Source organism: Antechinus flavipes, chromosome 6, assembly GCF_016432865.1.
Source record: "Antechinus flavipes isolate AdamAnt ecotype Samford, QLD, Australia chromosome 6, AdamAnt_v2, whole genome shotgun sequence".
NCBI classification, from domain to species: Eukaryota; Metazoa; Chordata; class Mammalia; order Dasyuromorphia; family Dasyuridae; genus Antechinus; species Antechinus flavipes.
This window is the reverse complement of record NC_067403.1, coordinates 144041119-144063366: the sequence shown is the minus strand read 5'-3', so window position 1 is coordinate 144063366 and position 22248 is coordinate 144041119. Positions and strand designations below refer to the sequence as shown.

The window sequence follows — 22248 nt, the reverse complement described above, 5'->3', positions numbered from 1 at the left end:
TTTTCTAATCAGATTTATCAAAGATTTATCTATTTTATTGGTTTTTCCATAAAAACAACTCTTAGTTTTATTTATTAATTCAATAGTTCTTTTTTACTGTCGATATTATTAATTTCTCCTTTTAATTTTAGAATTTCAAGCTTAGTATTTGATTGGGATTTTTAATTTGGTTTTTTTCTAGCTTTTCAAGTTCCAAGCACAGTTGATTGATCTTCTCTTTTTCTATTTTATTCAAATTAGCCTCTAAAGATATAAAATTTCCCCTTGTTACTGCTTTGGCTGCATCCCACAAAGTTTGGTATGATGTCTCATCATTGTCATTATCTTCAGTGAAATTATTAATTGTGTCTATAATTTGCTGTTTCACCCAATCATTCTTTAAGATGAGATTATTTAGTTTCCAATTACTTTTTAGTCTATTTACACTTAACTTTTTGTTGAATGTAGTTTTTATTGCATTGTGATCTGAAAAGAATATATTTACTATTTCTGCCTTCCTGCATTTAATTTTGAGGTCTTTATGTCCTAATATATGGTCAATTTTTGTGTAGGTTCCATGAACTGCTGAGAAGAAAGTATACTCCTTTCTGTCACCATTCAGCTTTCTCCAAAGATCTATCGTATCTAATTTTTCTAATATTCTATTTACCTCTTTAATTTCTTTCTTATTTGTTTTGTGATTTGATTTATCTAAATCTGAGAGTGCAAAATTGAGATCTCCTGCTATTATACTTTGCTGTCTATTTCTTCTTGCAACTCTTCTAACTTCTCCTTTAGGAAGTTAGATATTATACCATTGGTGCATATATGTTTTAATATTGATAAGCTTCATTGTCTATAGTACCCTTTAGCAAGATATAGTTTCCTTCCTTATCTCTTTTGATTAGATCAATTTTTGCTTTTGCTTGATCTGGATGGCTACCCCTGCTTTTTTGACTTCACCTGAAGCATAATAGATTCTGCCCTAGCCTTTTACCTTTACTCTGTATGTATATTCCTGTTTTATTTTTATTTATTTTTAATTTTTTTTATAATAACTTATCTCTCTGTTTTAAATGTGTTTCCTGTAAACAGCATATTGTAGGGTTTTGGCTTTTGATCCAGTCTGCTATCCACCTCCTCTTTATGGGAGAGTTCATCCCATTCACATTTACGGTTAAAATGACTAATTCTGTATTTCCTGCCATCCTAATATCCCCAGATTATGCTTTTTTTTCTTGCCCCCCATACCCTCTTCCCTAGTATTAAACTTATTGGTCCCATTTGCATCACGCAGCTCTCCCTCTTTAGGATCCCTCTCTCCTCCCTTTGAATCCCTTCCCCTTTCTTGTACCTTTCCCTTATTAATCTTTTCCTTTTTCCTTTTCCTCTCCCACTTTTTAATGAGGTGAGAGAAGATTCTCTGTAATGCAAATATTTCAATTATTTCCTCTTTGAGCCAACTCTGATGAGAGTAAGAGTCATACAATGTTCCTCCCCCTCTCTAAGTTCCCTCAGATATGGTAGGTTTCCTTTGCCTCATTGTGGGATGTAGTTTCTCTCTTTTTATATCTCCTTTTCTCTTTTTCTGACACTATCCACTTTCCATTTCTACTTCCCCTTTTTTATGTTATATCAGTAAAATCAAATTATACATCTGGTTTTTATGTATATCCACAACAGAAATACATTTCTCAAGAGTTCCTTTTACCTTTTCCTACTTCTCTTGAGTCCTGTGGTTGAAGATCAATTTTTTTTTTGTTTAAATCTGGTTTTTTCTTTAGAAACAAATGAAATTCCTCTGTTTCATTAAATGTCCATCTTTTTCCATGAAAAAAAATGCTCAGCTTAGCTGGGTAGTTTGTTCTTGGCTGCAATCCAAATTCTTTTGCCTTTCAGAATATCAGATTCCAAGCCCTTCGATCCTTTAATTTTGAGGCAGCCAGATCTTGAGTGACCCTTATTGTGGCACCTCAGTATTTGAATTGTTTTTTCCTAGCTGCTCGTAATATTTTTCCTTAATCTGATAGTTGTAAAATTTGGCCACAATATCCCTTGGAGTTTTTATTTTAGGGTCTTTTTCAGAAGGTGTTCGATGAATTCTTTCAACGTCTATTTTACCTTCCAGTTCTATTACTTCTGGGCAGTTCTCTTTGATGATTTCCTGTATAATAGAATCTAGGGTCTTTTTTTCATCAAAATTTTCAGGTAGTCCAATGATCCTCAGGTCCTCTCTCCTAGATCTATTTTCCAGGTCTGTTGTTTTTCCAATTAAATATTTGACATTTTTTTCCAATCTTTCATTTTTTTTCGTTTTGCTTGACTGATTCTTGATGTCTCAATGAATCAGTCATTTCTATTTGTTCAGTTCTGATTTTTAGCGAGTTATTTTCTTCAGTAGCTTTTTTTTTTTTACTTCTCTTCGTATATGTCCAATTGAGTTTTTAAATGAGTTGTTTTGCTCCATGGAATTTTTTTCTATTTCACTAGTTTTTTTTTTTTTTTTTTTTTTTTTTTTTTGTTGTTGTTGTTGTTGTTGTTGTTGTTGTTTTTTAAGTGAGTTATTTTCTTTTTCCAATTCACAAATTCTGTGTCCCTGCACTTCTTGGGAGTTTTTTTTTTTACCTTTTCTAATTCACATTTCAGGAAGTTGTTGCTCTCTTGCATAGCTTCTCTTTCCTTTCCCCATTTTTCTTCTAGTTCTCTTTTAAGGTTTTTAATAGTCTCTTCTACGAGGGCCTTTTGTATTGGGGACCAACAATTGTCTGGAGACTGTCTGCTGTCAGTCTCCTCAGGGTTGAAAAGCTGTTCTCTTTCTGTATAGAAGGTATCTATCATCCTTTTGATTTTTTTTTACTAATTTTTTAAAGCCTGTAGGGTCTGCCTTCAGGGCCAGGAGGTTACCAGCTTCCTCTCCAGAGCAGTGTTAGGTGTATGGATGGGTAGCTGTCCTGCCAACCAGCTACAAAAAGCAGCGAGATACTGGAGTGCTCTGGGAAAGAGTTCCCCAAAGGGAAGTAACTCAGGCCTGCAGGGCTGAGCTGGGAAAGTGCCCTGCAAAGAACCCTGCTGGATGGGTTAATGACTGCCCTGGGATTAGATGCTGAGCAGTGAAAGTTTCACTACCACAAGCCAAAGCCTGCTGTGGGGCTGTGGGTATTAGTGGTTAAGCAGAGAAGAGCCCTGCATGGACCAGAAGTGTCCCTGCTCAAGGAAGCACGGTCCACTGGGGAAGTTCTATTGCCCCAGGCCGAGCCTCCCCCCCTCCCCAATTAGAAGCTGCCCCGGGCTGTGCCCCCTGCCGTGCAGATTTGTAACTGCCCCTGCAAAAGCCCCAAACTGCAGGATGTTGCTGCAGGGCTGCATTACAGTCTGCCTGAGTCACTTCTGGGTTTGAGGGGTTATGGCCAGATCTCGTTAGGTTCTGGTGTTTTTTAGAGGACCCTCTCTTTTATACTTTAATTTTTCTGCTGGTTTACTGCTTTGTAATCAAGGCAGAACAGTTAGCCTATAGCAGAGTCATCTCTATAACTTCTCTAGCCACAGAGATCACCCTTGCCCCTGGTCTGCTCAGGATGCTAGTCTCTCGCTGACTGTGCTAGTCTGTTCCTGGTCCCTCAGGACAAACCTTTCCTGGCAATCTTCCAGATTATCTTCAGCTGGGTACGTTGTGTGCTTTTATTCTTCATGAATTTTAGCAGTCAAGCACTATTTTTGAGGCTGAATTTAATAATTGGTTGTGAAGGGATGAGAGGAGCTTAGAAAGTCATGTGTGTCTTCTCCGCCATCTTGGCTCTGCCTCTACCATGTTCTCTTGATTCTACTCATTTCATTCAGGATCAGTTCATGTGAGTCTCTCCAGTCCTTTCTGAAATCATCCTATTGATTGTTTTATAGAACAAAAATATATTCCATATTCATATACCATAACTTATTCATCTATTCTTTAACTAATGGGCATCCACTCAATTTTCAGTTCCTTCCCACTACAAAAAGAACTGCTACAAACATTTTTGTACATTTTCCCCTTTTTTATGATCTCTTTGAGATGCAGACCCAGTAGAGACTGCTGAATCAAAGATAAGTACGGTTTGAAAACCACAAGGATAAAGTGAAAGATGGAAAAAATTCTCATAATTTATTGATTGTCAGTCACCTGCTAGATTGATGTTTGCTAGACACTCCTCTCTTTCAAAACAAATGCTTTTTTCTCTTTAGCATAGAGTACTAATAGAAACCACCTCTAGTTCTCAGTACTAATAGAAACTACCTCTAGTTCTCAGTACTAATAGAAACTACCTCTAGTTCTCCGTTTCTTTAGCTGTAAAATGACTGATAACTGCTATTTTAAAATTTTATTCAATTTTTATTCTATGGAATAAAACATGCATTTCAATGACATAACATATTAAAAAAAGATGACTGCTCATGAAATTGCAAATCTATTATGAATGACTTGCTTTTCCACTTAAATATTTAATAAAGTTATCATGTAGATTTTTCCCCTTTATTCTTCTTGCCAACCCACCCTAGAGATGGCTATCATAAGACATAAATGTGTATGTATGTATGTACATATATATGTAAAATTATTATATACATATTTCTATTCATCAGTTTTTTCTTTGGATTCAAAAAGCACCTTTCTTCATATATCCTTTATAATTAATTTGGGTATTTACAATAGTCTAAATAACTGACTCAAAGTTATTCTTAAAACAATATTGTTATTACTATACATATTGTTCTCTTGATTCTGCTCATTTCACTCTTCATTAATTCATGCAAGTCTTTCCATGTGTTTCTAAAATAATGGAGCTCATCATTTCTTGTAGCACAATAATATTCCCTCAAAATCACATACCACAACTTGTTCAATAATTCAATTATATATGTAATAATTTAATAACATATGTGTGCACATATATGTACATGTGGATATGGATATGAGTGTATATATATATATATATGTATATATATATGTGTGTGTGTGTGTGTGTGTGTATGTGAAAAAGTTAACTGTCCAATGAAAACAAAACTTCCAGAATCATGTGCTACACACTCTGCCTGATTGATGTTTGGTGAGCCTGCAAAGGGACTAAATTTAAAATTCTATTTAAAATTTTAAGATTCTATTTAAAATTCTAGACTCTACCTTGGATTGTTTAGGTACTTTATGATTATTTCCTATCCATTTACTATGGATAAAGAAGAACTTTTTATTAGCCACTGAGACAAAATTGAGTATGCAAACAAAATTACTAATTGAACAAATCAATTTCTTTCCTTCTGGTTACATTTGATCAAGGAGTACAAACTACTGTGGATCTTTAGGCAGGGAAGGGGGTCTTGAGACTATGAGAGATGTTACAATAGGTCACTAGAAAATAGTAGTCATGGCTTCTGCTTTGTTCATGTTGCATATAGTTCTTTCCTACTCTTAGTTAAAGGTATATCAAAGATGGTTCTGATCCTGTGATCATATTAAAAGAGAAAGCCACCAGAGGTGCAAGAGCAGGAGTCTATACCAGAGTTCGACTGCAAGAAAGCCTAGTGAGGTGCAAATATAGATCTTACTTAGCTATAAGCTTGACCTAGCATGGCAGTGGACTGAGGACAGCCAAGATATTACAGAGTAACTTGTCCAGTATTCATGCTCCATTTGTAAAGTAAAGTTGTCATGCTAACTGCTTTGTAGCAACTATTTTAACTTCATGCCCACTTTCCCCATGAACAAAGGTGATAGAAGAGAGATTGAGACTCTGGTTTTGTGGAGAAAAATATTATACTTGTATTCTTGCTATACTTTCTCAAAAATATCTCTCTGTAAAAGCTAATTGATGTTAGCAAGTTAAATTGATGAAGAATCACTAATTCAATAAATAAAGAAACATTAAAATTAAGTACTTACTATATGAGGCACTGTGCTAAACACTGAGGATGCAAAAAAGACAGAAACAGTCCAACAAATATATTTAAAGAAAATTATTTATAGGATAAATAATAAATAAATTAAGGGAGAGAAAAGAAAATTAAAAGATATTGGAAAATACTTTGTGAAAAAGATGTGATTTAGTTGAGACAAAGATAGCCAATGAAGTGAATAAGCAGAGTTGAGAAGAAAGAGCATTATCCAGGCATGCGGGACAGCCAGAGATAATTCTCAGAGCCAAGAGAGGGCATATCTTATTAATAGAATAGCCAGGAAGTCAATATTGATGGATCAAAGAGAATGTAGCAGGAAGATGTAAGAAGACTGAAATATAGGAAAGGGCTCGGTTTTGAAGGATTTTAATAACCAAGAAAGGTTTTTGTACTTGATGCTAAAACAATAGGGAGCCTGAACTAGAATAGTGGTGGTGTCAAAGGAGAAAAAGTGGAATATATAAGAAATATTATAATGGTAAAAATCAATAGGCCTTGGCAAAAAAAAAAAATAGAAATGGATGGAATGAGTGATACTGAGGAGTCCAGGCTGCAATTACTTAATGGAATTGATAATACTGAGACAGCATTAGCAAGTACTGACAAATGATACTGGGATTAATACACTCATGTGTATAATATTTTGGGGACTTGAACTGATAGTATAAGGAAGAAAATCTCTGAGCCAAGATTTTAATTTAAGTTGTCTTTACTTCAGCCTTTTTATCTATTGTACCTCTTGGCTTCTCAGGACAGAGAAAACATGAATATATGTCTAAGTATTTAGGAAGAAAAGAGTAAAAAAGAAAATAATGACAATGATGACAAAGAGGGTATGATTGCTGAAACTGAAGTGAAGTGGGATTAGCCTCATTCAGGAACAGGACTATTTCTCCTGTGACTAAAGTGGAGGAATGAGTGAATAATAATAATGAAAAATGAGAATCTTGGAAAATGGCAAAATTGAGGTTAAAGGAACAGAAAAAGGATGGATTCAATTTTTGTAATGAATTAGGCTCTACCATCTGTTGTTAGGAAGGATGGGGGAGTAAAAGAACGAGTAGGGAAGGAATTTGGTAGAGAAGTATTCCAACAGCTGTTGTGGGGAAAGAGACAGGGAACTGAGAGAATAGTTTAAGTTTAAAAAGCTTGCTGAACAGCAATGGGGGGCCCAGTTTAAGTTTTCCACCACTAATGTATATATTAGGCAAAATCTACTGAATTTCCCCCCCTTTCTTCACTTCTGTCCATCAGCCATAGTGCAGAAGGGGACACATGAGATATTTAGAGATTATCCTATCATGAGGATTTACAGACTGAAAATGGCATAGAAGTTCAAGAGTGTAAAAGATTCCAGGAGAGAAGTAAGGAAAATGTTAAAATGGCCAACCACAGAGTCCAGGTTCCCTACTGAAGCAAAGACTAGCCAGTATGAAATTTCTCATCTCAGTAGACAAATGCAGGCTGGTAGAATAAGTATTCTATATTCAAGCCTGAACTTAATTCACCCCTATTACTGTTCATTTGTACAGGATACTCCATTGCCCTGTCAATAGGTTATTACGCTTTTACTGACTACACTCTCTTCTCTTTCCCGTCTTGACCCCTTAAGCAGCCAATTCAACTTTACATTAACCTTTAGTCTTAAATCCCTTGTCCTCTTATTTATTTTCCTGATCTTGCTGCCAACCCTCAGCCTGGGATTATCCTCACCATCTGCTGTCTTTTCTCCCACTCATGTGATGCTGAACAAAACTGGAAAAAATCATGAAATTATGCTGATTGGGTCAGTAAATTCATAATACATTTTTGTTACATAATGCAAACAAGACCCTCATACTAACAAGGCAATTCTTTTATATCTCCCTATTCAATTCAGTACCCCACTCAGCAAAGTACCATTAGCAAACCTTTATCTCTTCTTTTCCCTTTCTCTTCTCCTTCAGATAATGCTTATATTTCCTTTCTTCTCAGTTTTTTTTTAATTTTTTGGCTTTCAATTTTATTATTTGACTGAAATAATTCTGATTTGAAATGAAACTATTCATTCTTGAAAGTGACCAATGATCTCTTCTAAATCACATGAGTTTTTCTCATTTCTCATTCTTCTTGACTCTACATTTGACCCTCTTCATTTTATTATTTTCTTTCTGTTTCAGTGACACTACTGTATTCTAGTTCTCTTCCTACAAATCTAATTGCTTATCCTTATTCTGTTTATCTGGATTTTAATCCAGGTCACACTCATGAACTAAAGGTTTCCACAAAGACATTGTCCTACACTCTTTTTTCTTTTCTCTTAATATTATTTTATATGATGAAGTCAATTTTTTGGATTCAATTATTATGTTTATCTCATAAAGACTCTTGACTGAGTCTTACCTCTTCAATTGCCTACTGAACATTTCAGTTCTATACACCAGGGCTTCTTAAAGTTTTTCTATTTGTACCCAAAAATTTTTAGTTACCTGGGTATATAAGATTATAAAATAGGTATGCAAATCAAATATTTATAAGTAATTATTTTGTGACCCTCACATTCAGTTATGTGATCCCATCTTGGGTTGCAAGCTCAATAGTTTAAGAAGCTTTGCTATACACATTTTGAACCCAGTATGTTTAAATCTGTATTCGTTATATTTTTCTCAAACCTATCTTACTATCTAATTTTCCTATTGCTTTCTAGAGCATCTCCCACTCAACCAGGCATACAAGCTAAGTTTCAAGCTTTACTTCTTAATCTCTACCTCTTCCTTCCCCACCTCCACTCCCAACACAATCTGTTGCCAAAACTTATGGATTTTACCTTCTCAACACCTCTCCTGTATTTTCCTTCCTTTCTATTAATACCATCACTTTGGTTCCCTCATCACTTCACACCTGGACAATTACAATAGCATGCTTGCGTGTCTTCTACCTCAAGTCTATCTTTACTCTAATTAATCTACCACTCAGCTGTCAAATTTATTTTCCTAAAGTTCAAGTCTGGCCATATGATACCCCTGTTTAATTTCAGTCTCTCCTATTCACCTTCAGGATCACATATAAAATTTTGTTTGGCATTCAAAGCCATTTATAAACCATATTTCCCTACACATACATTTATAGTCATCTTATACTTTACTCCTTATTAAATATTCTTTGATTGCAGTTAAGTCTTTTTAGTTATGTTCAGCTTTTCATGATCTCATTTGGCAGTTCTCTTGGCAAAGATACTAGAGTGATTTGCCATTCTTCTCCAGCTCCTTAAAGACCTAAGACAAACATTTTAAGTGACTTGCCTAGCTAGTAGACACAACTAGCAAGTGTCTGAGGCCAGATGAATCTTCCTGATTCCTAGCTCAGTATTTTATTCATTGCACTACCTAGCTGCCCTATATTCTTTGATTAAGTGACATATCTCCTTGCTGTTTTGCACTCAACATATACACACTCTCTCTCTCAACTTCATTTAATTTCATTGGATATCCCACATGCTTGTAATTCTCTCCATGTTCTTCTCTACTAACTGCCTGCCTTGATTTTATTCAAGTCCCAATTAAATTGCTATCTTCTCAATCCCTCTTAATGCTAATGTTTTTTCTCTGTGATTATCTCCAATTTATCCTGCTTGTAAGTAATTCTCAAAGTATGGGGAGAAGTACTGCTTAAGAAATAGAATAATGGCTCAATGGAATAGGTTAGATTCACAAAATACAACAATTAATAGCTACATTGATAAACCCAGACTCTGGCTTCTAGAATAAGAATTCACTATTTGACAAAAATTTCTAGGAAAATTGGAAAGTAATATGGCAGAAACTAGGAATTTACCAACATCTAACACCCTATACCAAGATAAGTTTGAATGAGTTCATGATTTAGACAGAAAGGGTGATGTTATAAGCAAATTGGGAGAACAAGGGATAGTCTCTCTTGCAGACATGTGAAAAAGGAAGGAATTTATGGCCAAAAAACTTTTATTATACTAAATCTAAAAGTTTTTGTACAAACAAAACTAATGCAGCCAAGATTACAAGGGAAGTAGAAAACTGGGGAAAAAAATTTACATTCAAGGACTCTGATAAAGGTCTCATTTCTAAAATATACAGAAAAGTGACTCAAATTTATAAGATTACAAGCCATTCTTCAATTAATAAATGGTCAAAGAACATAAAGAAACAATTTTCAGACAAAGAAATCTAAGTCATTTCTGGTTATATGAAAAAATGCTCTAAATCACTATGAATTTTTTTTTGAGAGTTAATCAATTTATTTGATTTTTATTTCAGAACTTTCCTTTAACATGGTTAAGGCGACAATTGAAGCATTAGTTATACATTATTAAAGATAAAATCATCACAATTTTGTGCAATTCTACATTTTGCTATTTGTAATGCTCATGTGGAATGAAACCAAGGTTGCTTAATTGCATTTTTGTAAACAAAATTGGAACTAGCAGAAAAGTTTTTTCTAGAGGTACAATAGCAAAGCATTAAAAATACTACACCAGAAGAAAAGAGAAGCAATATTACTTTCTAGAATATCTAAAATACAGGTACCTGATTATAACATTTAAAAAAATCTGTATTAGTTATCTTAACCATAATGGCTTACAGAAAGAGTAGTTTAACTACTGGAAACTTGATGCCGTGAAAGTCAAAACTCTTGAAAGGTTCACATCTATAAAACCAGTATAAGATTACAAATACAATTTATAGCTTGAACACAAAACTGTGTCAAACAGTAATATTCCCAGCCATAATGCAATACAAAGGCTCTCATGCAGCATGTGCTTCTTGGCTCCCAGTAAGGTTTATGTGTCTAATACAGAAGATGCTGAGTAAATTGCTCAAGTTCAGCAGAGTTTCCAATATATGAAAGATACAACAGCTTGAATTTTAAACTTCTGAATTTTAAACTATTAGATTTTTCATAACACTTGACGCCATCCTTTTGATTATGTGTTCAAAGATGAAAGCAGGCATAATTGTAATGGTAACTACAGTACCAGATGTTGAAAGTATGTCTGCAACTTGAGAGTCCTTCAGACCAATTACATTCTGACCATTGATTTCACAAATGTTATGCTCAGTGAGAAGACCATTTCTTGCTGCAGAACTGTCTTTCACTATAGAGGTTATCTTTCCATTTTTAAAAATGAATCCAACGTGTCCTGTACTATCCTTATGCATGGTAATAGTTCGTTCAAATGGTCTGTCCCGAATAGTCATTGTAATCTTCTCTCCGAAAGCCTGTTTGAGAACTTTATGAGCTTTATCAGAGCTCCACCCTGCACAATTTTCACCATTAATTTGAAGAACTTGGTCACCAAATCTCAGACCAACCAAAGATGCTGGAGAATTGAAGAAATGCAAATTAAGACAACTCTGAAGTACCACTATATATCTCTAAGATTAGCTAAGATGACAGAAAAAGATAATGGAGAATGTTGGAGGGGACATGGGAAAACTGGGACACTAATACATTGTTGGTGGAGTTGTAAACTGATCTATCCATTCTGGAGAACAATTTGGAACTGTGCTCAAAGGGCTATCAAATTGTACATACTCTTTGATCCAGCAATGTATCTACTGGGTCTGTAGGCCAAAGAAGACACTGAAAAAGAGAAAAGGACACATGTACAAAAATGCTTGTAGTAACCCCTTTTGAAGCGGCAAGGAATTGGAAAATGAGTAGATGCCCATCAATTGGAGAATGGCTGAATAAACATTGATATATGAATGTTATGATATATTATTGTTCTATAAAAATGATCAATAAGATGATTTCAAAAAATTCTGGAGGAGAGGATTCTGGAAAGATGGCAGAGTAGGTGGTAAATTTCAAGCTCTCCTGATTTCTCTCACAAATAGAACAAATTTGCACCTCATGGCAAACACAGGCTGGTGAAAACCAAGAAGAGTTGGGGCAGAAGAAGGGTCCTCCTGTTTCAACTCGACAAGCTCTGAAGAAAGCCCTGGGTCCAGGATTAACCTGTCTGAAGTGCAAATACCTCTGGGCTAGCTCCTCAGAAACATCAAGTAGGGATCCCTAGGGTTAGCTGGGTATGGATGGACCACCAGGTGCCATTCTTTCTCCTTCCAGACTTTGTCCAACTGGGGTTTGAATCAGGGGAGACAGAGTAAAACTAGGGGCTAATTGGGAATGTCAGGCCCAGCTGTGCTATTGTGATACAACCCTAGATCAAAACAAACCAGTACCTATTGAGTGCAGAAGTAACTGAGCAGGAGCACTGCTGGTTGTGAGCACTTGCAGGAGGGTGAAACTCTTGGTTTGGGGTTTCTGGTCAGAGTGGAGAATTGAAAGGAAGCTTGAGGCATAACACCCTTTACCCCATGATTAGAAATGCTTACACTAATACCTCTTATTTTAAAAAAAATCATCTGGCAAAGAAGAACAAACCCCACGATTGAAATATATTATAGGAACAGAGAAGACAAGGATTCATCTACAGAGGAGGACATTTAAGTTAAAAAAAAAAAAAAGGTTTTGCCCCAAAGTATAACATGAAATGGCTCCCTGCCCAGAGAGAATTTATAGAACTCAAAAAAAAATTCAAAAATCAAATGAGAGACAAAAATCAAATGAGAGGAAAAACTAGAGAAAAAATTAAAACCATCCAAGAAAAACAAGGAGATTATAGAAAAAAAGTTAACCAATTAGAAAACAAGGTACAAAATCTCAAAGATGAAAATGACTCTTTGAAAATTAGAATTGGGAAGCCAATTCCCAAATAGAAGGGGAAGCCAATGAAGCTATGAGAGATGAATAAAAAAACAGATTATAAAGAATGAGAAAATAGAACAGAATGTGAAACATCTCATAAGAAAAACAACAGATCAAAAAGAGAAAATATAAGAATAATCAGACTGTCAAAAAGCTGTGACCAAAAAAAGTGAATCTTGGCACAATAATGCAGAAAATAATTTTACAAAATTGTCTAATGATAGAATATGAAGGGAAAGTAGAAATAGAAAAAATATACCAATCACCACCTCAAAGAGATCCTTTGTGGAAAACACACAGGAATATTATTGCCAAATTTTGAAACCCCCAAATTAAAGAGAAAATTTTGCAATAAACAAGAAAAAAATCAAATAAGAATTATACAAGACTTATCAACCAAACCAGAACTTAATAGAAAATTTAAACATACAAAATTTAATATACTGTCCACATCAATTTTAAGGAATTCAATACAGACAAACTGCTTAAACATGGACAAATTGCTTGTTTGTCTTAAACGTGGGAAATATAAACTTTAAGTTTAAAATTTACATCAACAAAAGGGTAAGCTCAAAAGAAAGTAAAGTATAAATAAAAATAGTAATCATGTTATACAAATGAGGCACAGAAGAAGAATAGACATAGAAACATTAGAAAGGGAAGGAAGGCTCATAGTTCTGAAAAACGTACTCACATTGGGAATTGGTTCAATAGCAACACTACATATATACCATGAAGGGTATAGAACCCTCCAAAATTTATAAAGAAATAAGGGGTTGAAGAATAGGTGAATGAGGAAATAGAGGATGAGGGAAGAAGACAAGGGAGGGGTCCCTGGCTAAGGGGAGGTTAAGCAATAATAAGCCAAGTTATGAAACAGAATTTGATGAGTCAGCGGGAATAAGAAAAACATGTATTTATCTGGGGTATGTGTGTATATGAGAGTGTGTATCTCTCATATACATATCTACATATGTATACATAATTATCTCTTTCCTTAATTGTAGCTTATTTGGTAATGGTGGGGGGATGAAAAGGAAATGTGTGTGTGTGTGTTTTATCTACATAGCTTGTACATATCTAATTATAGTTTGTACATAACTAACTAATCATACATATCTAACTATAGCTTGCTTGGGATGAGGAGGGATGAAAGCTAGAAAAATGAAAAAAGTAAAATAAGGTGCACAGCAGAGAACAAATGAGCAATTTACAAGAAAAAAAAAGACATGCTCATAAATATAATTTCATTTTGTTTTGTAATGCTTTTCTGCTTTTCTTTTTGCTTATTGCTTCTTCAAATAAAATAAATTTTGGGGAAAAAAGAAAGCCCTGGAGAGACTTACATGAACTAATGTTAGAGTATGGGACCCACCAAGAGGGAATAAAGAGGCCACCTCGACCTTTGCTGCACAATAAGTTTTCTGCCATATTGCGGAAACATCCTTGTTTGGCAAGGAGCAGTGATACACTGACATTGGAATGGGTTTTGGCCTGAGGCTCACAGCTTAGTTGCTTGTGAGCAGTGATGCCTTAACAAGGCCTCTTGCCTGTGATCCAGTTGCTAAATTGCTGGATAGGCTCTCCTCCCATTGGCAGATACCATGCATATACAAAGCCCAGGAGCTGCTTCTCTGAATGGTGTTTGGGGATGGCTGATCACATTTGCAAAACTGTGTATCAACAAGGCTATACTGCATAATAAACTGAAGCTCTTTTCACACGCTATGAGTCTCCCGCCTCATTCTTCTCATCACTGAGATAAAAGGGCTCGTATGTTTTAAATTCTTAAGACTACTGCAACAAACTAATACTAAGTGAAGTGAGTAGAACCAAGAGAACACTGTACATATCAACAAGAAGATTATGTGATGATCATTTCTGATGGATATGGCTTTTTTGAACAATGAGGTGATTCAGATTTCAAAAGACTTATGATGGAGAGAGCCACCTGTATTCAAAAAGAGGACTATGGAAACTAAATGAGCATCACAACAGGGTATTTTTTACCTTTTTTGTTGTTGTTTGCTAGTTTGTTTGTTTTTTTCTTATTGTTTTTCCTTTTTGAACTGATTTTTCTTGTGCATCATGATAAATGTGGAAATATGTTTAAAATAACTACATATTTAACATATATTGGATTACTTGCTGCCTAGGGGAAGTGATGGGGGAAGGGAGGGAGAACATTTTGGAACACAAGGTTTTGTAAGGGTGAATGTTGAAAACTGTCTTTGCATATATTTTGGAAATAAAAGGCTATTTTTAAAAAGTGTGTGTGGGAGAATTCCTGAGATCCTTTTATTATTTATCTATTAAAATACTCATCAATGCTTTGCATAATGTCATAGGTAGTTTCTTAATTGCGAGTGGGAATAAGGAAGAGAACCTAGAACTCAAAAATCTTAAAAACAAATGTAAAACAAATTGTTTTGAATGGAACTGGGGAAAATATCAAATAAATAAATTTAAAATAAACATAAAATAAAATAATCTTCAATTTTTCAACTACAATTCTGTGAGGCCAGATTATTTTATACATACTACAGTAAAAACAATGTATCACAAGAAAATAAATACAGAAGAAGATATAGAATCTGGTTGCATTCTACAAGCCAGCTTTTAGAGATTTGCAAGTACATAATACCCTTTTCTCTAAAGTGTGTGGGGTTGGAGAAAGATATAGTGATTTCACTTAAAATATTATTTAGACATAAATTTATAAACATAAAATAGACATACATATAAATTGATCTGTTATTAAACAAAATAAATATTTTAGAATTTTATCATTTAAAATTCTTAATATAAGTATTACTAGATATAATCCATAATAACCAGAGCTTTGGGGGTTATCAGCAATTTTTAAGAGCATAAAAAAGTCCTCAATGGAATTGATAATACAATAATTATCTAGTTTAGCATGGTGCTTAATAGTTCTCTAGTTCAGTACATGTACTTAAGCACTTAATATAGCTCTACAAAATTCACACCTTTGATGATTGATAGTGATCACACTATTTGATATAATAGAGCATACAAAGTTAGGACAAACTTAGCCAGGGTGGGATGAAGAGAGATTCATTCCATTGTCCACCTTTGTGATGGCTGGAGGCTGAAGCACAAGCCCTCAGACTCAGAGAGATTAATTTCATCTTCATCAGCCTTGTGGTGGCTGGCCTGTCCTCCTGCTCCCTCCACTGAGACCAAGGCCCATCTGAAGGGCCTCAAGAAAGCTACCCGGGCCCCAGGCAAGGAAATAATAAAGGATTTGGACTTTAAGACCTGGCTATTCTTGCCATGATTACTTAACTGAAAGAAGGCTGCTCCAGAGACCTCCAGAAAACTAAATAAAGAATCTTACACAACACCAAAAAGTTTGAAAACTGCTCACAAACACACATGCATAGAAATGGACATACATAAGTATACACTCATATATGCATATATATCTTTAAAAATATAATTGATATGTTTTCTTTTTATATTAAAAGATGTTATAGATTACTCCCATTTCTTTTTTTTTTTAATTTTTATTTAATAATTACTTTATATTGACACTCATTTCTGTTCCGAATTTTTTTTCCCCTCCCTCCCTTCACCCCCTCCCCTAGATGGCAAGCAGTCCTTTATATGTTGGATATGTTGCAGTATATCCTAGATACAATATATGTTTGCAGAACCGAACAGTTCTCTTGTTGCATAGGGAGAATTGGATTCAGAAGGTATAAATAACCCGGGAAGAAAAACAAAAATGCAGATAGTTCACATTCGTTTCCCAGTGTTCTTTCTTTGGGTGTAGCTGCTTTTGTCCGTCATTTATCAATTGAAACTCAGGTCTCTTTGTCAAAGAAATCCACTTCCATCAAAATATGTCCTCATACAATATCGTTGTCGAAGTGTATAATGATCTCCTGGTTCTGCTCATTTCACTTAGCATCAGTTCATGTAAGTCTTGCCAGTCCTCTCTGTATTCATCCTGCTGGTCATTTCTTACAGAACAATAATATTCCATAACATTCATATACCACAATTTACCCAGCCATTCTCCAATTGATGGGCATCCATTCATTTTCCAGTTTCTAGCCACTACAGACAGGGCTGCTACAAACATTTTGGCACATACAGGTCCCTTTCCCTTCTTTAGTATTTCTTTGGGATATAAGCCCAATAGAAACACTGCTGGATCAAAGGGTATGCACAATTTGATAATTTTTTGGGCATAATTCCAGATTGCTCTCCAGAATGGTTGGATTCGTTCACAACTCCACCAATAATGCATTAGTGTCCCAGTTTTCCCGCATCCCCTCCAACATTCATCATTAGTTTTTCCTGTCATCTTAGCCAATCTGACAGGTGTGTAGTGGTATCTCAGAGTTGTCTTAATTTGCATTTCTCTGATCAATAATGATTTGGAACACTTTCATATGAGTGGTAATAGTTTCAATTTCATCCTCTGAAAATTGTCTGTTCATATCCTTTGACCATTTATCAATTGGAGAATGGCTTGATTTCTTATAAATTTGAGTCAGTTCTCTATATATTTTGGAAATGAGGCCTTTATCAGAACCTTTAACTGTGAAGATGTTTTCCCAGTTTGTTGCTTCCCTTCTAATCTTGTTTGCATTAGTTTTATTTGTACAAAGGCTTTTTAATTTGATGTAATCGAAATTTTCTATTCTGTGATCAGTAATGGTCTCTAGTTCATCTTTGGTCACAAATTTCTTTCTCCTCCACAAGTCTGAGAGATAAACTATCCTATGTTCCTCTAATTTATTTATAATCTCGTTCTTTATGCTTAGGTCATGGACCCATTTTGATCTTATCTTGGTATATGGTGTTAAGTGTGGGTCCATGCCTAATTTCTGCCATACTAATTTCCAATTATCCCAGCAGTTTTTATCAAATAATGAATTCTTTTCCCAGAAGTTAGGGGCTTTGGGTTTGTCAAACACTAGATTGCTATAGTTGACTATTCTGTCTTGTGAACCTAGCCTTTTCCACTGATCCACTAATCTATTTCTTAGCCAATACCAAATGGTTTTGGTGACTGCTGCTTTATAATATAATTTAGATCAGGTACAGCTAGGCCACCTTCATTTGATTTTTTTTTTCATTAATTCCCTTGAGATTCTCGTCTTTTTATTGTTCCATATGAATTTTGTTGTTATTTTTTTTTTTTGGTCATTAAAATATTTTCTTGGAAGTCTGATTGGTATAGCACTAAATAAATAGATTAGTTTAGGGAGTATTGTCATCTTTATTATGTTCGCTCGGCCGATCCAAGAGCACTTAATATTTTTCCAATTATTTAAGTCTGACTTTATTTGTGTGGAGACTTTTTTATAATTTTGCTCATATAATTCCTGACTTTCCTTTGGTAGATAGATTCCCAAATATTTTATGGTATCAACAGTTATTCTGAATGGAATTTCTCTTTGTATCTCTTGCTATTGGGTTTTGTTGGTGATGTATAAAAATGCTGAGGATTTATGGGGATTTATTTTGTAGCCAGCTACTTTGCTAAAATTATGAATTATTTCCAATAGCTTTTTAGTAGAATCTCTGGGGTTCTCTAGGTATACCATCATATCATCTGCAAAGAGTGATAGTTTGGTTTCCTCATTGCCTACTCTAATTCCTTTAATATCTTTCTCAACTCTTATTGCCGAGGCTAGTGTTTTTAATACGATATTAAATAATAATGGTGATAGTGGGCAACCTTGCTTCACTCCAGATCTTACTGGGAAAGGTTCCAGTTTTTCCCCATTGCATATGATGCTTACTGATGGTTTTAAATATATGCTCCTGACTATTTTAAGGAAAAGTCCATTTATTCCTATGCTCTCAAGTGTTTTTATTAGGAATGGATGTTGGATTTTATCAAATGTTTTTTCTGTGTCTATTGAGATGATCATATGGTTTTTGTTTGGTTGGTTATTGATATAGTCAATTATGCTAATAGTTTTCCTAATATTGAACCAGCCCTGCATTCCTGGTATAAATCCTACTTGGTCATAGTGTATTATCCTGGTGACGATTTTCTGTAATCTTTTTGCTAATATTTTATTTAAGATTTTAGCATCAATATTCATTAGGGAGATTGGTCTATAATTTTCTTTCTCTGTTTTCAGCCTACCTGGTTTAGGTATCAGTACCATGTCTGTGTCATAAAAGGAGTTTGGTAGGACTCCTTCAATCCCTATTTTTTCAAATAGTTTATATAACATTGGAGTTAATTGTTCTTTAAATGTTTGGTAGAATTCACATGTAAATCCATCTGGTCCTGGGGGTTTTTTCTTAGGGAGTTGATTGATAAGTTTGTTCTATTTCTTTTTCTGAGATGGGACTGTTTAGGATATTTACTTCTTCCTCTGTTAGTTTGGGCAAGCTATATTTTTGGAGGTATTTTTCTATTTCATTTAAGTTGTCGAATTTATTGGCATAAAGTTGGGCAAAGTAACTCCTAATTATTGCTCTAATTTCCTCTTCGTTAGTGGTGAGTTCTCCCTTTTCATTTTTAAGACTAACAATTTGATTTTCCTCTTTCCTTTTTTTAATCAGATTTACTAAGGGTTTGTCTATTTTGTTGGTTTTTTCATAGAACCAACTCTTAGTTTTATTAATCAATCAATAGTTTTTTTACTTTCAATTTTATTGATTTCACCTTTTATTTTTAGAATTTCAAGTTTAGTGTTTGACTGGGGGTTTTTAATTTGTTCCTTTTCTAGCATTTTTAGTTGCAAACCCAATCATTGACCTTCTCTTTCTCTATTTTATACAAATAGGCCTCTAGAGATATGAAATTTCCCCTTATTACTGCTTTGGCTGCATCCCATACATTTTGGTATGATGTCTCATTATTATCATTTTCTTGGGTGAAGTTATTAATTATGTCTATGATTTGCTATTTCACCCAATCATTCTTTAGTATGAGATTAGTTTCCAATTATTTTTTGGTCTACTCCCCCCTGGTTTTTTGTTGAATGTAATTTTCATTGCATCGTGGTCTGAAAAGGATGCGTTTACTATTTCTGCCTTACTGCATTTGAGTTTGAGGTTTTTATGTCCTAATATATGGTCAATTTTTGTATAGGTTCCATGAACTGCTGAAAAGAAAGTGTATTCCTTTCTGTCTCCATTACATTTTCTCCAGAGATCTATCATATCTAACTTTTCTAGTATTCTATTTACCTCTTTGACTTCTTTCTTATTTATTTTGTGGTTTGATTTATCTAATTCTGAGAGTGCAAGGTTAAGATCTCCCACTATTATAGTTTTACTGTCTATTTCTTCTTGCAGCTCTCTTAGTTTCTCTTTTAAGAATTTAGATGCTACCCCACTTGGTGCATATATGTTTAATATTGATATTACTTCATTATCTATGCTACCCTTTAGCAAGATATAGTGCCCTTCCTTATCTCTTTTAATTAGATCAATTTTTGCTTTAGCTTGATCTGAGATCAGGATGGCTACCCCTGCTTTTTTGACTTCACCTGAAGCATAGTAGATTTTGCTCCAACCTTTTACCTTTAACCTGCATGTATCTCCCCGCTTCAGGTGTGTTTCCTGTAAACAACATATTGTAGGATTCTGGCTTTTAATCCATTCTGCTAACCGCTTCCTCTTTATGGGGAAGTTTACCCCGTTCACATTTATGGTTAGAATGACCAATTCTGTATTACTTGCCATCTTGTTAACCCCGGTTTATGCTTTTCTCCCTTCTTTCTCCTTTTCCCCCCTTCCCAGTATTAAGCTTGTGAGCACCACTTGCTTCTCACAGCCTTCCCTTTTTAGTATCCCTCCCCCGCCTTAGAGTTCCTCCCCCTATCTTACCCCTTTCCCTCCCAGTTCCCATATTCCCTTCTGCTTAGCTTATTCCTTCCCTTTTCACTTTTCCCTTCTCACTTTTCAATGAGGTGGGAGAAGTTTCACCATAGATTGAATATGTCTTAAGATTTTTCACTTAAAGCCAATTCTGAAGGCAGTAAGATACCCACTATATTCATCCCCCTCCATTCTTTCTCTCAGATATAATAGGTTTCCTATGCCTCTTCATGAGATGTACTACCCCCACTTTACCCTTTTTCTGATGCAATGTCCTTTCCACATCAATTTCTAGAACAAGGTATACATGTATTCTTTATACATCTATATAGTCAAAATATAGTTCCCGAGATTAATCTTTACCTTTTTAGATTTCTCTTGAGTTCTATATTTGTAGATCAAACTTTTTGTTAAGTTCTGGTTTTTTCATCAGAAATAGATGAAATTCGCTTACTTCGTTGAATGTCCATCTTCTTCCCTGGAAAAAGATGCTCATTCTCGCTGGGTAAGTTATTTTTGGTTGCATACCAAGTTCCTTAGCCTTTTGGAATATCATATTCCAGGCCCTTCGATCTTTTAATGTGGATGCTGCCAGATCCTGGGTGATCCTTATTGTGGCTCCTTGATACTTGAATTGGGTTTTTCTAGCCGCTTGCAATATTTTTTCCTTCATCTGAGGGTTCTGGCATTTGGCCACTATATTCCTTGGTGTTTTGATTTTAGGATCCCTTTCAGTGGTTGATCGATGAATCCTTTCAATGTTTATTTTTTCCTCTGTTCCTATGACTTCTGGGCAGTTCTCTTTGATAATTTCCTGGAAAATAGTGTCCAGGCTCTTTTTTTCATCATGTTTTTCTGGAAGTCCAATGATTCTCAGATCATCTCTCCTGGATCTGTTTTCCAGGTCTGTTGTCTTCCCCAGAAGGTATTTCACATTCTTTTCCATTGTTTGATTTTTTTGGATTTGCTTGATTGATTCTTCTTGTCTCCTCAAGTCATTCAATTCCACTTGTTCAATTCTGATTTTCAGTGAAGTATTTTCTTCACTCACTTTTTAAAAATCTTTTCCTAATTGTCCCATTGAGTTCTTTTGTTCTGTGGAATTTTTTTCCATTTCACCAATTTTGTTTTCCAGTTCACCAATCCTATTTTTCAAGGATTTTACTTCTTAATCCACTCTCTCTTTAACTGACTGCTCCAGGCTCTTTTGCCAAGCCTCCCTCTCCTTTTCCCAAGCTTCCCTCTCCTTTTGCCAAGCCTCACTCTGCTTTCCCCATTTTTCTTCTAGCTCCCTTGTGAGAGCCTTTTTAATCACTTCTATGAGGTTCATCTGTGCTGAGGAACAGATGATCTCCTCCCTTGGGGATTCACCTGGGGACTGTCTGTTTTTAGTCTCCTCAGGATTTAGAGTCTGCTCTCTATCTGTATAGAAGCTGTCAAGGGTTAAAGTCCTCTTCAGTTTCTTGCTCATTCTGTCTAATAATCAAAGACAAACTACCAAAGAAAAACAGAAAAAACTGGAGTCTTTCTTTGGGGGAGGGGCTGGGTATGTTATCGAGCTTCCTCTACAGACTGCAGGGGGCAGCAGTGAGGCACTAGCAGGACTGTGCTGCGCCTGCGCTCTGAGATCCCATAGCGTGCTGAGTCACTGTGGGAGGGGGCGGCCAGGTCCCGAGAGACTCCAGCTGTTTGGGGTTGTATTCTTCACCCCCGGTGTTTTTAGCTTCTCTGCTGGGCTGCTGACTCGCTGCCGGAGCAAAGTATCCAAACCTGTAGTGAAGCTCTCCCCAC

General features: G+C 35.2%; 2 protein-coding genes across 3 annotated transcripts in view; both read right to left on the bottom strand.

The window, feature by feature from the left end:
* The window catches only part of GRID2 (glutamate ionotropic receptor delta type subunit 2), a 1896723-nt gene that overhangs the window by 528213 nt on the left and 1346262 nt on the right, over positions 1 to 22248 (bottom strand). The window lies entirely within an intron of this gene.
* Positions 10800 to 14064, bottom strand: LOC127540598 (syntenin-1-like). The gene is made up of 2 exons (XM_051965374.1): positions 13980 to 14064; positions 10800 to 11284 (listed from the first exon to the last, which is right to left on the bottom strand). Exons 1-2 carry the CDS (start codon positions 14062 to 14064, stop codon positions 10800 to 10802), a joined length of 570 nt encoding a protein of 189 aa, XP_051821334.1.

Bases quoted from the DNA above. Each gene is read 5' to 3' on its own strand.
- LOC127540598 (XM_051965374.1), bottom strand. From the start codon at position 14,064: ATGGCAGAAAACTTATTGTGCAGCAAAGGTCGAGGTGGCCTCTTTATT. The intron at 11,285-13,979 runs GTAAGTCTCTCC...AGAGATATATAG, and splicing joins ATACTCTAACATTAGTTCAT to TGGTACTTCAGAGTTGTCTT.